The sequence below is a fragment of the Habropoda laboriosa genome, unplaced genomic scaffold, assembly GCF_001263275.1.
Source record: "Habropoda laboriosa isolate 0110345459 unplaced genomic scaffold, ASM126327v1 scaffold222, whole genome shotgun sequence".
Classification (NCBI taxonomy): Eukaryota; Metazoa; Arthropoda; class Insecta; order Hymenoptera; family Apidae; genus Habropoda; species Habropoda laboriosa.
In genome coordinates, this window is record NW_017100319.1 from 273559 (window position 1) to 285812 (window position 12254).

At 43.9% G+C, this 12254-nt stretch overlaps 4 protein-coding genes across 4 annotated transcripts in view; 2 read left to right on the forward strand and 2 right to left on the reverse strand.

Moving 5' to 3' along the window:
• LOC108574187 overlaps positions 1-1008 on the forward strand; it is a 9045-nt gene extending 8037 nt beyond the window's left edge. The window contains exons 24-25 of the mRNA XM_017936723.1: positions 45-529; positions 624-1008. Coding sequence (XP_017792212.1) covers positions 45-529; positions 624-884 — 746 coding nt within the window. The 3' untranslated portion in view covers positions 885-1008. The remainder of the gene's footprint in view (positions 1-44; positions 530-623) is intronic.
• A 577-nt stretch (positions 1009-1585) lies between these two features.
• On the reverse strand, positions 1586-4585 carry LOC108574145 (ecdysone 20-monooxygenase). Its single transcript, XM_017936670.1, has 10 exons — positions 4309-4585; positions 3802-3948; positions 3447-3645; positions 3183-3370; positions 2889-3087; positions 2650-2812; positions 2417-2583; positions 2260-2338; positions 1979-2176; positions 1586-1913 (listed from the first exon to the last, which is right to left on the reverse strand). Exons 1-10 carry the CDS (start codon positions 4427-4429, stop codon positions 1797-1799), a joined length of 1578 nt encoding a protein of 525 aa, XP_017792159.1. The 5' UTR covers positions 4430-4585; the 3' UTR covers positions 1586-1796.
• A 3387-nt stretch (positions 4586-7972) lies between these two features.
• LOC108574122 (uncharacterized aarF domain-containing protein kinase 2-like) lies at positions 7973-10540 on the reverse strand. The gene is given in 9 exon segments (XM_017936641.1): positions 7973-8173; positions 8271-8387; positions 8459-9013; positions 9079-9196; positions 9263-9386; positions 9490-9531; positions 9661-9736; positions 9807-10039; positions 10159-10540. Coding segments are annotated over 9 exon segments (1848 nt in total).
• Positions 10541-10942: 402 nt separating this feature from the next.
• On the forward strand, positions 10943-12095 carry LOC108574175 (transmembrane protein 216-like). Its single transcript, XM_017936707.1, has 2 exons — positions 10943-11250; positions 11348-12095. Exon 2 carries the CDS (start codon positions 11667-11669, stop codon positions 12093-12095), a length of 429 nt encoding a protein of 142 aa, XP_017792196.1. The 5' UTR covers positions 10943-11250; positions 11348-11666.
• Positions 12096-12254: the final 159 nt, after the last annotated feature.

The window sequence follows — 12254 nt, forward strand, 5'->3', positions numbered from 1 at the left end:
CTCCTCCTCCTCTTCCTCCTCCTCCTCCTCCTCTTCGTTGTCCTCGTCTCCAGCTGCGGTAAAAGGATTCGAGAAACGGACGAATCCGACCGCGAAACAACCCAACGAAAAATCCAGTTTCTTACCGAAACGAACGACCAACAACAATTCCAGGCGAGACGTTACGGCCAGAAAATCTGAACCGATCCAATCGAGCAATAATCAGTCGAAGAACGAGGTAGAACGTTCAGGATCGAGAAGCAGTCTCCGCAGCTCGCGAAGTTCCTTGAATAGCGCCACTTCGGTGAACACTGTTCGAAACTTGGTTCCAAGCCATGCTCACCTTCGCACCTACACATCCGCGATCTGTGCGTTAACCAACGATCTGCGAAAAAGTCCGTCGAACAGTCTGTTACCGGCGGCGAAAAGTACCGAGAAACGTCGGACGAATCCACGCGCCACTCTTACCAGCAGAATACCTGCCAGCAGAAGCAGCAGCAGCGGAAGTAGCGTTGGTCCAACCGCGAGAACCGTTCGCAAATCGCTCGGGGTGAGCATCCCTCTTCCAACTCGAACGGCGAGGCACCAAGCATGCCTCATTTCTATCTCTATCTCTATCTCTCTCTCTCTCTCTCTCTTCGCAGTCGAACATCGATGCTCAGAAAGGGAACAAGGGACGGACGATCGCTTCGCGTAGCAACAGCAGCAGCGGTAACGCTGGCCCACACTCTCTATCGTTGAATCGTTCGAGCGTCGATAAACTGGCATCTTCGGCCACGAACAGTAAGCTGGTCCATCCAAGAGCCGGAACCAGAAATCATAGTTTCATGAGACCGACAGCCGCCAGTGTAAACAAGGGTTCTATTCCGAACCTTCCCAGGAGCATCAAAGGTTTGGTCAAGTGATGGTTTTTTCGTGAAAAATAAGATCGAAGCGAACGTCCATCGACGAGTATCTCGCTACTGTATCTCAATCATTCTGAAAGTTTCCGCTTAAATATACGTATGCATGTAAGTATATGTGGATGTCGAAGCGAAGAACAGTATATTGAACATGATATGGTGCTTACTGTTAAAGAAGAAGAAGAAGAAGAATAACATTGAAAGCGAGAATTTCGATCGATGGAACTTTCCGAATGACGCGTATGCTGTTTTAGACAGAATTCAGAGATGAAATATCGCCAAGTACAGTGTGCGTACACCGTCGATGGATCCTGCTTATATCGCTCTAGTGCTTTTAAACAAGAGTGGCATTACGCTTTTGCAGAAACGTTCTGCAAATGGAGAATCGCGGTAAAAACGTGCGTTGAAATTTCGGGTCGTCCGATGTTGAATTAGACGAGTATCTATAATTTATGTCAATTTAGCTAATGTATCTGATAATCTCTTCCAGTCTTTTCGAACAATTGCATGCATATGTATTATAACTAACTAAGCCTGCGCGATACGCGCGTGAGTTACATCGATAACAAAAAGTAAATAAATGCTACTTAATTTTGTTGGAGAAAAAGAGAAACTTCCCTTTACGAGAAACCGAAGCGAGAAGCGAGAAGAAACGTGTCACACGGTAATGGTAAATTGTTGAACAAGTGAACAAATTTCTGGCACATTCATTTTATTTACATGGATCTTATATCGTCGATCCAAATCAAATGTTTTACCGTTTACTTATTTTTGTAACGTTCGCGATACAAAAAAGCACGTAAAAAGAAAGGTCGCGCGGACGCGATTAAATATAAATACTACGTGATAAGTATTCCGAATGGAGATGTTTCGGACAGGGGGTAGAAAAGTAGAAAAATAAGGAGGGAGAATTGGCTACGTCTTCTGCGGACGATCGCGGAAGCCAAGATAGACCGGGCTTTTCGGCGCGAGAATAAATTCAAATTGCAAAGCAAGCTCTTCGTCCACGACGATCTCGAATTCCCGTACAATCTGCGAAGGAGGAAAAGAATCGATGTGAGAATAGCAAGCAACGCGTGTCGCGCGTGAATACGAACCTTTGCCAAAATAAGCTGCAGCGCGAGTTCCACGAACCGCTTACCCGGGCATATCCTTCTCCCAGCTCCGAATGGTGCAACCAATAACGGCGAATGCGCACCAACGGGCGTTAACCACCTCTCGGGGAAATATTCTCCGGCATTCTTGAAATTCTCTTCGTTCAAACCTGCTATCCAAGTGTGTAAAAGGACCACGGTCTGCGAGCAAAAATTCGGACCAGCAGAAAATATAACGGAAGAACGATATCGGCGCGAACGAACTAATCACGATTGTTGCTTACTCCTGTGGTAAGATGATAACCGGTCAGCTCAATGGGTTCGTCCAAGATGCGAGCGATGCAGGTTGTCGTCGGAATCATTCTAAAGGTAAAACGATCATGATGATGCACGAGAGAGAAAAGTTGTACCGAATGTTTCTTTTCGAACAAAGCAACGCACCGGAATGATTCGGTGATACATGCTCGTAGGTATTTGGCTTGTTTCAAATCGTCGGTTGTCAAATCGCAACCAGCCGGTGCCAACGAGTACGCCTCTTCGTAAAGTTTCTCTTGCACCCTTGGATTACGTCCGATCAAATCGAACAGAAATACCAGAGTGTTTCCTAGCTGCGCGCGATCCAAGAGAAAAAAAGGTGTAGAGAAAGAGCAGTATCGCGCGTATCGTTAACTCACAGTGTGTATGCCAGCCGCTATAAAATCGACGATAGCTGCCTTCTTGTCTCGTATATCGAGACTCTTCTGCTTTAGAATTGATTGAAAGACAGCCTCGACGGACTCGTCTTTAGCGTCGTCTCGCTTCTCCCATATAGTGGTTTCGACGATTCCCGAAATGATGCTGAAACGATATAAATCCAAGCTATTTCTTCTGCATATGTATGTGATTACATATATGTAAATGACTTGGAACGCACTTGTATATAGCATCCTCGCTCTCTATCAGCTGTTTGTACGCGGAGGTTGGTAACAACTTCCACAGCGGCAATCCGTAAAAAACGTCGCGCGAGGCCGTAAAGTGGACCCTGACCGCTTCCGCTAATCTGGTTGCGATTTGGCTGCTAGAATCTGGCTTTAGAAAACCGAGGTGTCGACCCAAGATCAAAGTGCAGGTACCTATACAGAGAGAGAGAGAGAGAGAGAGAGAGAGAGAGAGAGGGGGGAGGGGGTCGAAGAAGAAACGATGGAATCGCGAGGAGAATGAGGCTCACTTTCGAGTCCCATTTTGTAGGCAAGTTCCTCGAAGCCTGCCACTTTACATCCCGTTCTTCGTCGACGAATCAACTCGACGAACGAATCAGCGACGACGTTCAAAGCCGGGAAGAAGCCAAGGACGGTGCTGGCCCCTGTTAGTTCCGATGTAAGAGCTGTCCGAAGATCGTGCCACGTTTGCCCCTGTCTATCGAATTGGTCGTTCGTTTCAATTCTTATTCGACTTTAAATTCTCTCTGACGTACGGTCCGAAAATTACTCACTCGTTGACCAAACCGAGATTCGTGTAACGATCTCGACGAGTTCGCCGATAGTGGGATATGACCTCCTGCGGAGGGCGAAGAGGATATCTGGAACTTCGTCGGAGTACAGCCTCGATATCCCGACGGGAGAAGACAGAGATGACGGGAAAGTTCCATAATGCTTCTTCCTTACACAACGGTCCGTATCGTTGATTCAAATCTATTCTTGAATCGGAAAGAATCCGCTGCGTTAAAACGTACACAAGACGTTAGGGGTGATTGTTGGAAATAGTTTGAACCGTTGGTCGAGACTGGATTTGGCGCGTAACACCGACGGATCGTACAAGCTTATACATATATGTATAAAGGTTCTCACCTTTGTAAGCGTCGTGAACGCCGGTCAATTTGTAGGATCCGATGCGAGAGAATATCCACCTGGTTCCAAGAATGGGCAAAGGGTACGGTCCTGGGACGTCGGATACCGTTCGAAACTTTCTATCTTGCTGCTTCCCTTCGGCCGGAGCTGTCGAGCAATCACGGATATTCAGAGAGGTGAAAATGACGGACGCGAAAAAGGAACGGCAGATTGGGTAAACTCGGAGCGGAACAGTTTGTTCGCAAGAAAGCTGTTTGAACGGCTGAAGGACGTTGAAGCGCGAGGCCGATGCCGATGCCGAGACCTTGTCGTCGTTGAACCGCGCGCGAGTTTCGAGGAGCTTAGAAAGGGGACCGTGACCGTACATACGCGCCGCTTCAAACCGAAGGTCACCCAAACGAAACGTCATTTTCTTCGGACGAAACGGACGCGGCGAAAACAGTCCTCTTTCTTCTCTTTCAGCTGCTAACCGTAGAAATTCAGTTTCACATGCGGTTGTAAACTCACCGTTGCTCCTCTGAGACGCTCCAATCCAGAACCACCAAGCCGGCCGATAACTAGTCGCGAAGATCAATATCGTCAAAAGCGTTGCTGCGATTACCTCGAACCAGGCGCTCGAAAGTAACATCTCGGAACGCCAGATCGTGACCGTGTTCTCCTACGGGAACACCAACAAAATCTCCGCTTTATTCGAGGATTCGGTGCTGGTACGCCGATCGTCGATTCTTATCGTCGCGAGACGACGATTTTTAGGCGAAAGGTACGCATCCCGTACTCCCGTCGCCTCGACTCGACAAACAATTATTATTTTCACAGACGTTCGTTATCTCGACGACAGCAGAAGGAGGAGGAGGGATGTACGACACACGCGCGTAACAGCCGTCGCGACGCGACGCGAGTCGACCAACCGCGTAAAATGCGAGCAAATGGCTGATACGCGCGGCCTAATAGCCTGAGAACGCTCCTAGATTCCAGCTAGGTAGGGTTGGAGAACGAACGCGAAACAGGAAATTGATAGAGAGAGAGCTAGTTACTTCTAGCTTCGGTTGAGAAGAGCGAACCAGTGCCGCGTATGCTAGGCCCTGATAGCCCGGATAGGCCCTGTTGCGCTCGCGGAAGAAGCCTCGGTCGCGAGCGATTAATCCGTCGGCGAAAAAATCACACACCGCCGCTTCTCCGAGTCCACTCGAGGTTGACTGACTGCCCCAGTGTTATTTACGGACCGGCAGTTTCTTCTATTTGCGGTACGCGTCGATAACGCGTGTCGTCGCGATGACCCTGCTGCTCTCGCTCTCGCTCTCTCGCTCTCTCTCTCTCTCTCTCTCTCTCTCTCTCTCTCTCTCTCTTTGACGCGCTAATCGCGAAGAGCTGTTACACGGATCGAGGAGAAAATGCCTAAATACGCGATACCAAATACAAAAACTTACTTAATTGGTAATTCGTAGCACGATCGAATCGATGCCGTAACAACTTTTTCTTCCTTACATAATTCCGGCAAAGTCAAGTTCGTTCGTTTACTCGCCAAGGACCGACTCTCTCCAAGGCACGCGGAAGAATCTTCCGTTCTAATTGATCCATCGTTGACCGTTACTCCGAGTCGGAAATTGAATCAGATTGAAAACGAGCGGAACGCGATGAAAAGTCGAAGAATCGTCGCGATCGACCGTGTCTCGCATACTTACTCATCCTCACCCCTCTACGTTCCCGTTCCAACAGACGGACGATTAAACGGACAAAGGGCAATCAGAGGACCGTTATTGTTCCGCCTATATCGATCGTCGAAGAAAGAGAATTTTTCACCGTTCCAAGCCTCTCTTGGAACATTCTTCAATCTCAGAAGGTACAAAGTACAGAATTTCGATAGAAAGTGCAAGAAACCAAAGAGAAGAGCGTTACGTAAATCTTTATTCTTCCTTGATGCGCCTAATAAACGTATTTAAATCGTGAAAGTTATAATAAATGCACATTATCTCAGCGCGACCTACATGACGGTCAATTCAGTATTTACGTTTCACATTTCCCGATAAACACGCTCTATATTTATATACATTTGCCAACGTATTATTCGTCGTAAGATTACAGATATTTACGTTTCAGCGTGCTGTACACGTGCGTCGCGCGAAACCTACTACGATCGCTGTCCTCGGATTGATTCGATCTAATTTCCAGCCCAAATGTCCGACGCAGCCTTCTAAACAGCTGATCAATTCTAAACGTTACGCAGATAAACAAATCTTCTTCCGTTCTATTCGTTTTACGAATAGACGATGAATCGTTGACGATTATCTCGAAAGGAACTAGAGCAACGAGAAATGAACGAAGAAATTCTTCTTCGACGATCGATCGTTCCTACTGTTACGCCTCTACGCCTTTCCCAATGATGAACCACGTGTTCACACAGTTCTTTCTAAACGCGCGTACCGCTTTCAATTCGAGACAACGATCAACCGTTCGTACCCGGAACTTGAAGAGATTCGATCGAGATAGAGATGAAAAGGACACGTTCTTCTACTTACACAGGATGCAACTTGCGTAGCCCCAAGTACAGTTAAAAGGAGACACCAAATGTCATCGTCGTAATTGTCGTCATCGTCGTCGTCTTCGCCCTCGCGATAGTGGTTTTGCCAGTACTTGCGGTAAAATCAACCGTAACCGCAACAACGTTGATAACAGAATGAAAAGCAACGTACCTCCGCGAAACTATCCTCCTAGGATAAAAAGAGGAGTAGAGTTGAAGAAAGTGGACCGTGTAAGGAAATGCAAGGAGATAGAAGAACTGGATATCGAGCTAGAAGAGGGAAAGAAAAAGGGTTGAAAAAAAAATTGCGCAGACTCTCTAAGGTGTGGTTAATTTGTTGAACGCATATGCTAGTTGCTGCAGCCTAGACACACGAATTATTACACTGTATTTGGAAAAATGTTCGCTGTACCGAAAACAAACGATCGAGGGAGCGGAGAGCTCTGGTTCATCTCCGGTGCACTGCACGCGGAAATGAACTCTTATTTGGCTTGGAACTCTGCTTCCATGCTTCTTCGCCGTTCCTTTTGCTAGCTGAACGTGCGGCGACGCGCCGCGCCGCACCGCGCCGCAACAGTAGTAGCCTGATCATCTTCGTCGGAGGGGGCAGGTTACCTTGGTGGGGATTCCAAGTTAAAGCGATCACGACACGTTCGGCAGATGGCGCGATCCTCTACCGACCAACAAACTCCAAAACGCGAAAACTCCACGACGACCGGTTATATCCTTCGGAACGGTAAAATTCCGTTATCTCTCTTTCATTCTGCAATTGGCAAAGCCGTTCGGTCAACTGCTCGCGGCGGTAAATATTTCGGAAGATGCGAATAAAGGAATAGAGAACGAAGGGAATAGCAGCAGTGGTAACGAAATTATCGAGTAATCGTGAAAGATTATTTGTTCGGCATGCGTACGGCGGGAAACGGCAATGAGAAGCGCAGATCGATCGCATGGAACGAGCTAGAACGAACGTGTGGTCGGTAGGGGCAAGAAATGTGTAGCTGATGTATCTACGAAGGGCGTGAACGTATGTACGCGTGGTACGAAACAGAAGGTCGAAACTCGTTTCGAACCAAGTGAAATAAAACGGCTGGATGTTTCGGAGAGAGAGAGAGAGAGAGAGAGAGAGAGAGAGAGAGAGAGACACTCGAATCGGCTCGATTCGCGGGAGGAAAATCGCTAGGTAAATAGAAAAGTGGTAAGAAGAGCTGTTGCGCAACTCCCTCTAGATAAACACATACGAAAGCACACGAGAGTTGCAACACGGAACACTTGCGCGAATACACACACGTACAGGTGGTCGTTCCGAAGATGGTCGACCAACCAGGAAGCGATCATGGACAACTGGTCACTCGCCGGAATTCTGTCCGTGGCGATTACACGTTTCCGTATAGTCTGTATACATGCACTAAAATCGGAATCATTCTCGGAACTCGTTTAACACCAGGTTATTAAAACGGTAATTTTCTCGTGCGGTACTTTATTCGGTGGCGACGACCCGCGTACACGTAGATACTCGATAATATTGTACAACTTATTCCTCCGGCACTTCCCCCCTTTGAAAATTCTCAAACCGTAGGAATTACGTTAGGATTACTGGAACGAGAAAGATCTTTCATGCAACACCTTTCGCTATTTCAAATCTTTCCGCCGTTTTTAATCCTCGTACATGTTTCTGTTGCTTGTAAAAATGAACGGTACAACTTCCGTGAAAATATCGATACTCGGATCCAGGCTACGTCCGAGGCCCTCGATCACTACCATACTAAGAATTACGCTGCTGAAGGATCCGTCCTGCTTCACTCGGTACCGAACCATCGCGGAAAACAATTCAGCCACAACGGTACTTACGTTCACCTGCAACATTTTAAACTTCAACTCGGTCTCTTTTCCTTCCAACCTGCCTGCCTGCCTGCACAACCTCGTCCATTTCTATACATATTATATTACATACGTTCACTCTACTTCCAAGATGCGAATTTACGATGTCTCTCATTGCACTCTTGAAACCATCCGGATCGAGGGACTCGTGCGAACTATGTTCCAGGATGTACTCTGCCGCCAACTCGCCCTAAAACCGAATTTCCTTTTTTCTAACGAACGAAATATAAGTTGAAAGGGGAAAGTGTGATCTACACGTACGTCGCCCATAAGTACCGAACGGAACACGTCTCGAAGATTTTGCCGACATCGATCGTTCAGAGATACTACTAAACCGCAATCGAGTATGACTAAACGTGGATTATTCGGTAAGTAATTGCGATCGAGAAATTTCCAAAGCCAACCGGTAATTCTTCCAGCAGCTGGCTCGCAGTTCCTTTGTACCAAGATATTACCAGGATGCAAATCGCAGTGAATGAAGTTGTCTTTGAATACCTGTAATTTCCCCGATAACCCTATTAACTATCACCAATTCATCGATGCGCTATCCATTGAAAATATATTATCTCCAACCATTTTTAAGATTGTTTTTATTCCTATTTTCGCCAATGTCCCTTGAAACTTGCTGTCGCGGTCGTTGTCGCGGTCGTTGTCACGATCGAGGTAATCAGAAATAGGGGTGCCCTCGTGATAACTTTCGACCAGTATCTCGCGTTGAGTAAAATTCGTATACGGTCGCGGAAAAATAACATCTTCCTTTCCCGAAAAATTCTTCGAAAATTGAATCAAGTTCGCTTCCTCCAAGTTCAAGTCAACCTTTACGAAACATCGTAAAGGTAAGTATCTATAATCGAGATACGGATAAGGTGGTAATAATTCACTTGATTTTCCATTATATGTGAAAATTCGTCGATGCAATCGGTAAGACTGAGCCATTGCAACTGTGGCATCATGTATGTCACGCATTTACAAATTCCTCTCATTATGCTAAGATCTCTCCTAAATGAAAGAAGAAAAAAGGACATAGAGATCATATACCATATATGTATTATATTACTCTAATACCTTAGTTGCCCTTTAATTCCAGGATGTAAAACTTTTACCGCTACAGGTTGCAGTCTCTGCCCGTTGCTAGACTCGTCCTTATTCTCTTCTATTTCATCGACCTTACCACCGTTCAACGTTCCCTCTAAAATTCATCTGTTCTTATGCCGCCTCAAATATACATACATACATACATACAAGTATGTATTTCCAACTGAATATCGCATAATATTGGTATACGTATTTACCGATTAAGTCGACCAACGAACCAAGTCTCAAATATTCGACAACTGTAACAAGATTGAATTTAGAATTCGCGATACATCGAGAGTTGGGGAAAAATTGAAATTTCTACTATTTCAATCAATCCTTTAACTTCCGCCTACAACAGAAGAAACCTTTGAAAACTTTTTTTTTACTTTGAACAAACGTAGACACTCGAGGTTCTCGCGTTATTTCCAATCGAGCATTCAGATCCACCCATGCCTTGTACACCTATCGATTGGACAAGTAATCGATTGAACAGAAGTAACAACCAAGAAGATACCGTTTCATTTTTATATACCTGAGCGCAACACCCCGATCCAAGTGGTACTTCGTGTTCGAATTTTACGAACACATCCCTCCAATTCAACCCGTATACACATTTCAGCAATTCTTTAGTATAAATCCAAGAATGCGGAGAAGCGGTTCGTTGCAATTGCGAAAGCGTACGACAAATATCTTCGGGAAACAAGTCTTTCCGCGTAGACGCCCATTGACCAAATTTTATAAAAATCGGTCCGAGAAATTCGATACCTGCAATCGCAACAACGCCACGTCGTTCAAAACCTTCTTGGAGGTTAATGGAAATTCTCAAACTTAGATATAGCCTATATGTAGAACTCGCCACTTTCCCTCGACCAACGAATAATTACTTTTCCGTAACACCATGGGAAAAACATATCCGTGCGTAAAACGTGTGATCAAATATGCGATAGCCAATCCGGTAACGACAGATCCTATCACAAAAATTCTTCCCACGATCAAAATAACATCGAACAAACTCTCACGTTCCGTATATTTTACTAACCGGTCATTTTCGTGAATTCTCCCTTTATACTCGGGCTTGTAAGAGAGAATCAGTATAGCTTTAACTGCTCGCTTAGAGTACTGCAAGTTGTTAATGTTGTTCGTTGTCAATCGATGAAATGGAATCGGCGCTAAATAGGCTCGACCCTTCCTTTTCCATTTCTCTCTCTGACTTTCAAGTAATTTACTAGCACGAAACATTCTCGAAAAATTCGAATAAAGAGCCATTGCTGATAATACTCAATCGCGATCACTTTCCCATAATAAACGATCGATTACTTCGATGGATTTATGTTTCGTTGAAACACCATTAACGCAACTCACTCGTATTCCGTAGTTGAATTCAATTGAATTCAATAAAAATCTTTCTTTCGATGTATACATGTGTTTCGTATTTCTTAAAGTTAAACACTATTCAACCTCACATACCGAACATATGTAAGTAAGCAATTTTTTTTTTCTTTTTTAATTACCTTCCTGATATGCTTTCAAACAGATACACATATGTACATGTTCCAAAATCTTTCAAATTACATATGTACGTATAATCAAATTACGTACATTTCTTCTTTCCTCGTTTGGTAACACTGCTCGATAAATTCGCCAGTGAATGTATTCCTTTATGAAAATAGATTTCTCTACTAGATAGATTTCCCTTCGACGTACATATACATACATGTAAGCTTTCGTATCTAAAACGTTGAATGTGTAGTCAAGAAAATGTAACGAAAGATCGAAATTTCAAAGGAAATAGTGGGAATGATAGCTGTGACTACATTATTCCCAAAAGATTCGTTTGTGTTTATACTTTCCTAACCAAACTTGATCGCCCCAATCTTTTCCGGGCTGATAGTCGTTAAGAACAGCTTTTCACCAATCCCTTATTACGATAATCTACTAACGTTGTCATTTCTATACTTCAAAATTTATTTCCGCATGTATGTATTTATTTACAACACGTTGACAAAATTATGTTAAGCAAACAATTTCTATTCGCGCGCAACACTTAAGAATGACAATATCGTTATATTGCAGATAATTCAAATGAATTTCAATGGATAAAAATGAAAATTAAATACTGCAAAGTTCGAAAATAACAATACATCGAATTAATAGGTTATTACTCCCAAACAGCGCCCAACCAAAAATATTCGTTAGTTCTACAGCCCAGATAAATGAACAAACATAGTTGAATAAATAAACAGAAAGGGCAGACTATATACTGAAGGCATTGAACCCAAATGAGTACTAAGAAGAACAATGCTTCTCTTGAAAAAATTTCCATGGAATGAATTAACATTATGTACCGTCTGATGAATGCACAGCCTTTTAGTATTCTTCAAAATCTGATAAGATGCCCACGATAGCCAGTTCATCTTTAACATATGAAATTCTTATGTATCTAAACTCTTTTTATTTTGGTATGTTTGCCATATGTGAATTAGGAATGGGATTTTTCAAGGCTGCAAATCTTCCTTCGCCTGGCACAAGTACAACGTTGACAGAATTTGCCCTCCTATTCTTCCTTATAATCACAGAAGGAGCTAGGATTTATCTTGGAAGAAAAGGAAATTTAACAGAACATGGACTACCAATTCTTATTGGAGTTATTTTAACTGTACCTAGTTCCTTAGCAACGTTATACTTTTTACTCTGGCAAAATTATGTACTTAGATTAGAAGTAATTCTTTGCAGCATACAATTGGTACTGTTAGCGTCCGAGTTAATTATTTCTATCCTTTGCCTTATAGCTATTTACCGTCCTTCCTCTCCAGAAGAATGAATAAACACATTGGAACGTAATAATCTTATTCAATTGCATTACACGATATACTTCTGTGTACTGTCAAAAATTAAAACCGATTCAACTTAAGAAGCTGTGTATTTCATTTCCATATCGCAAATATTATCTTTCGACAATAGAAATTCGTATATCTAGCTT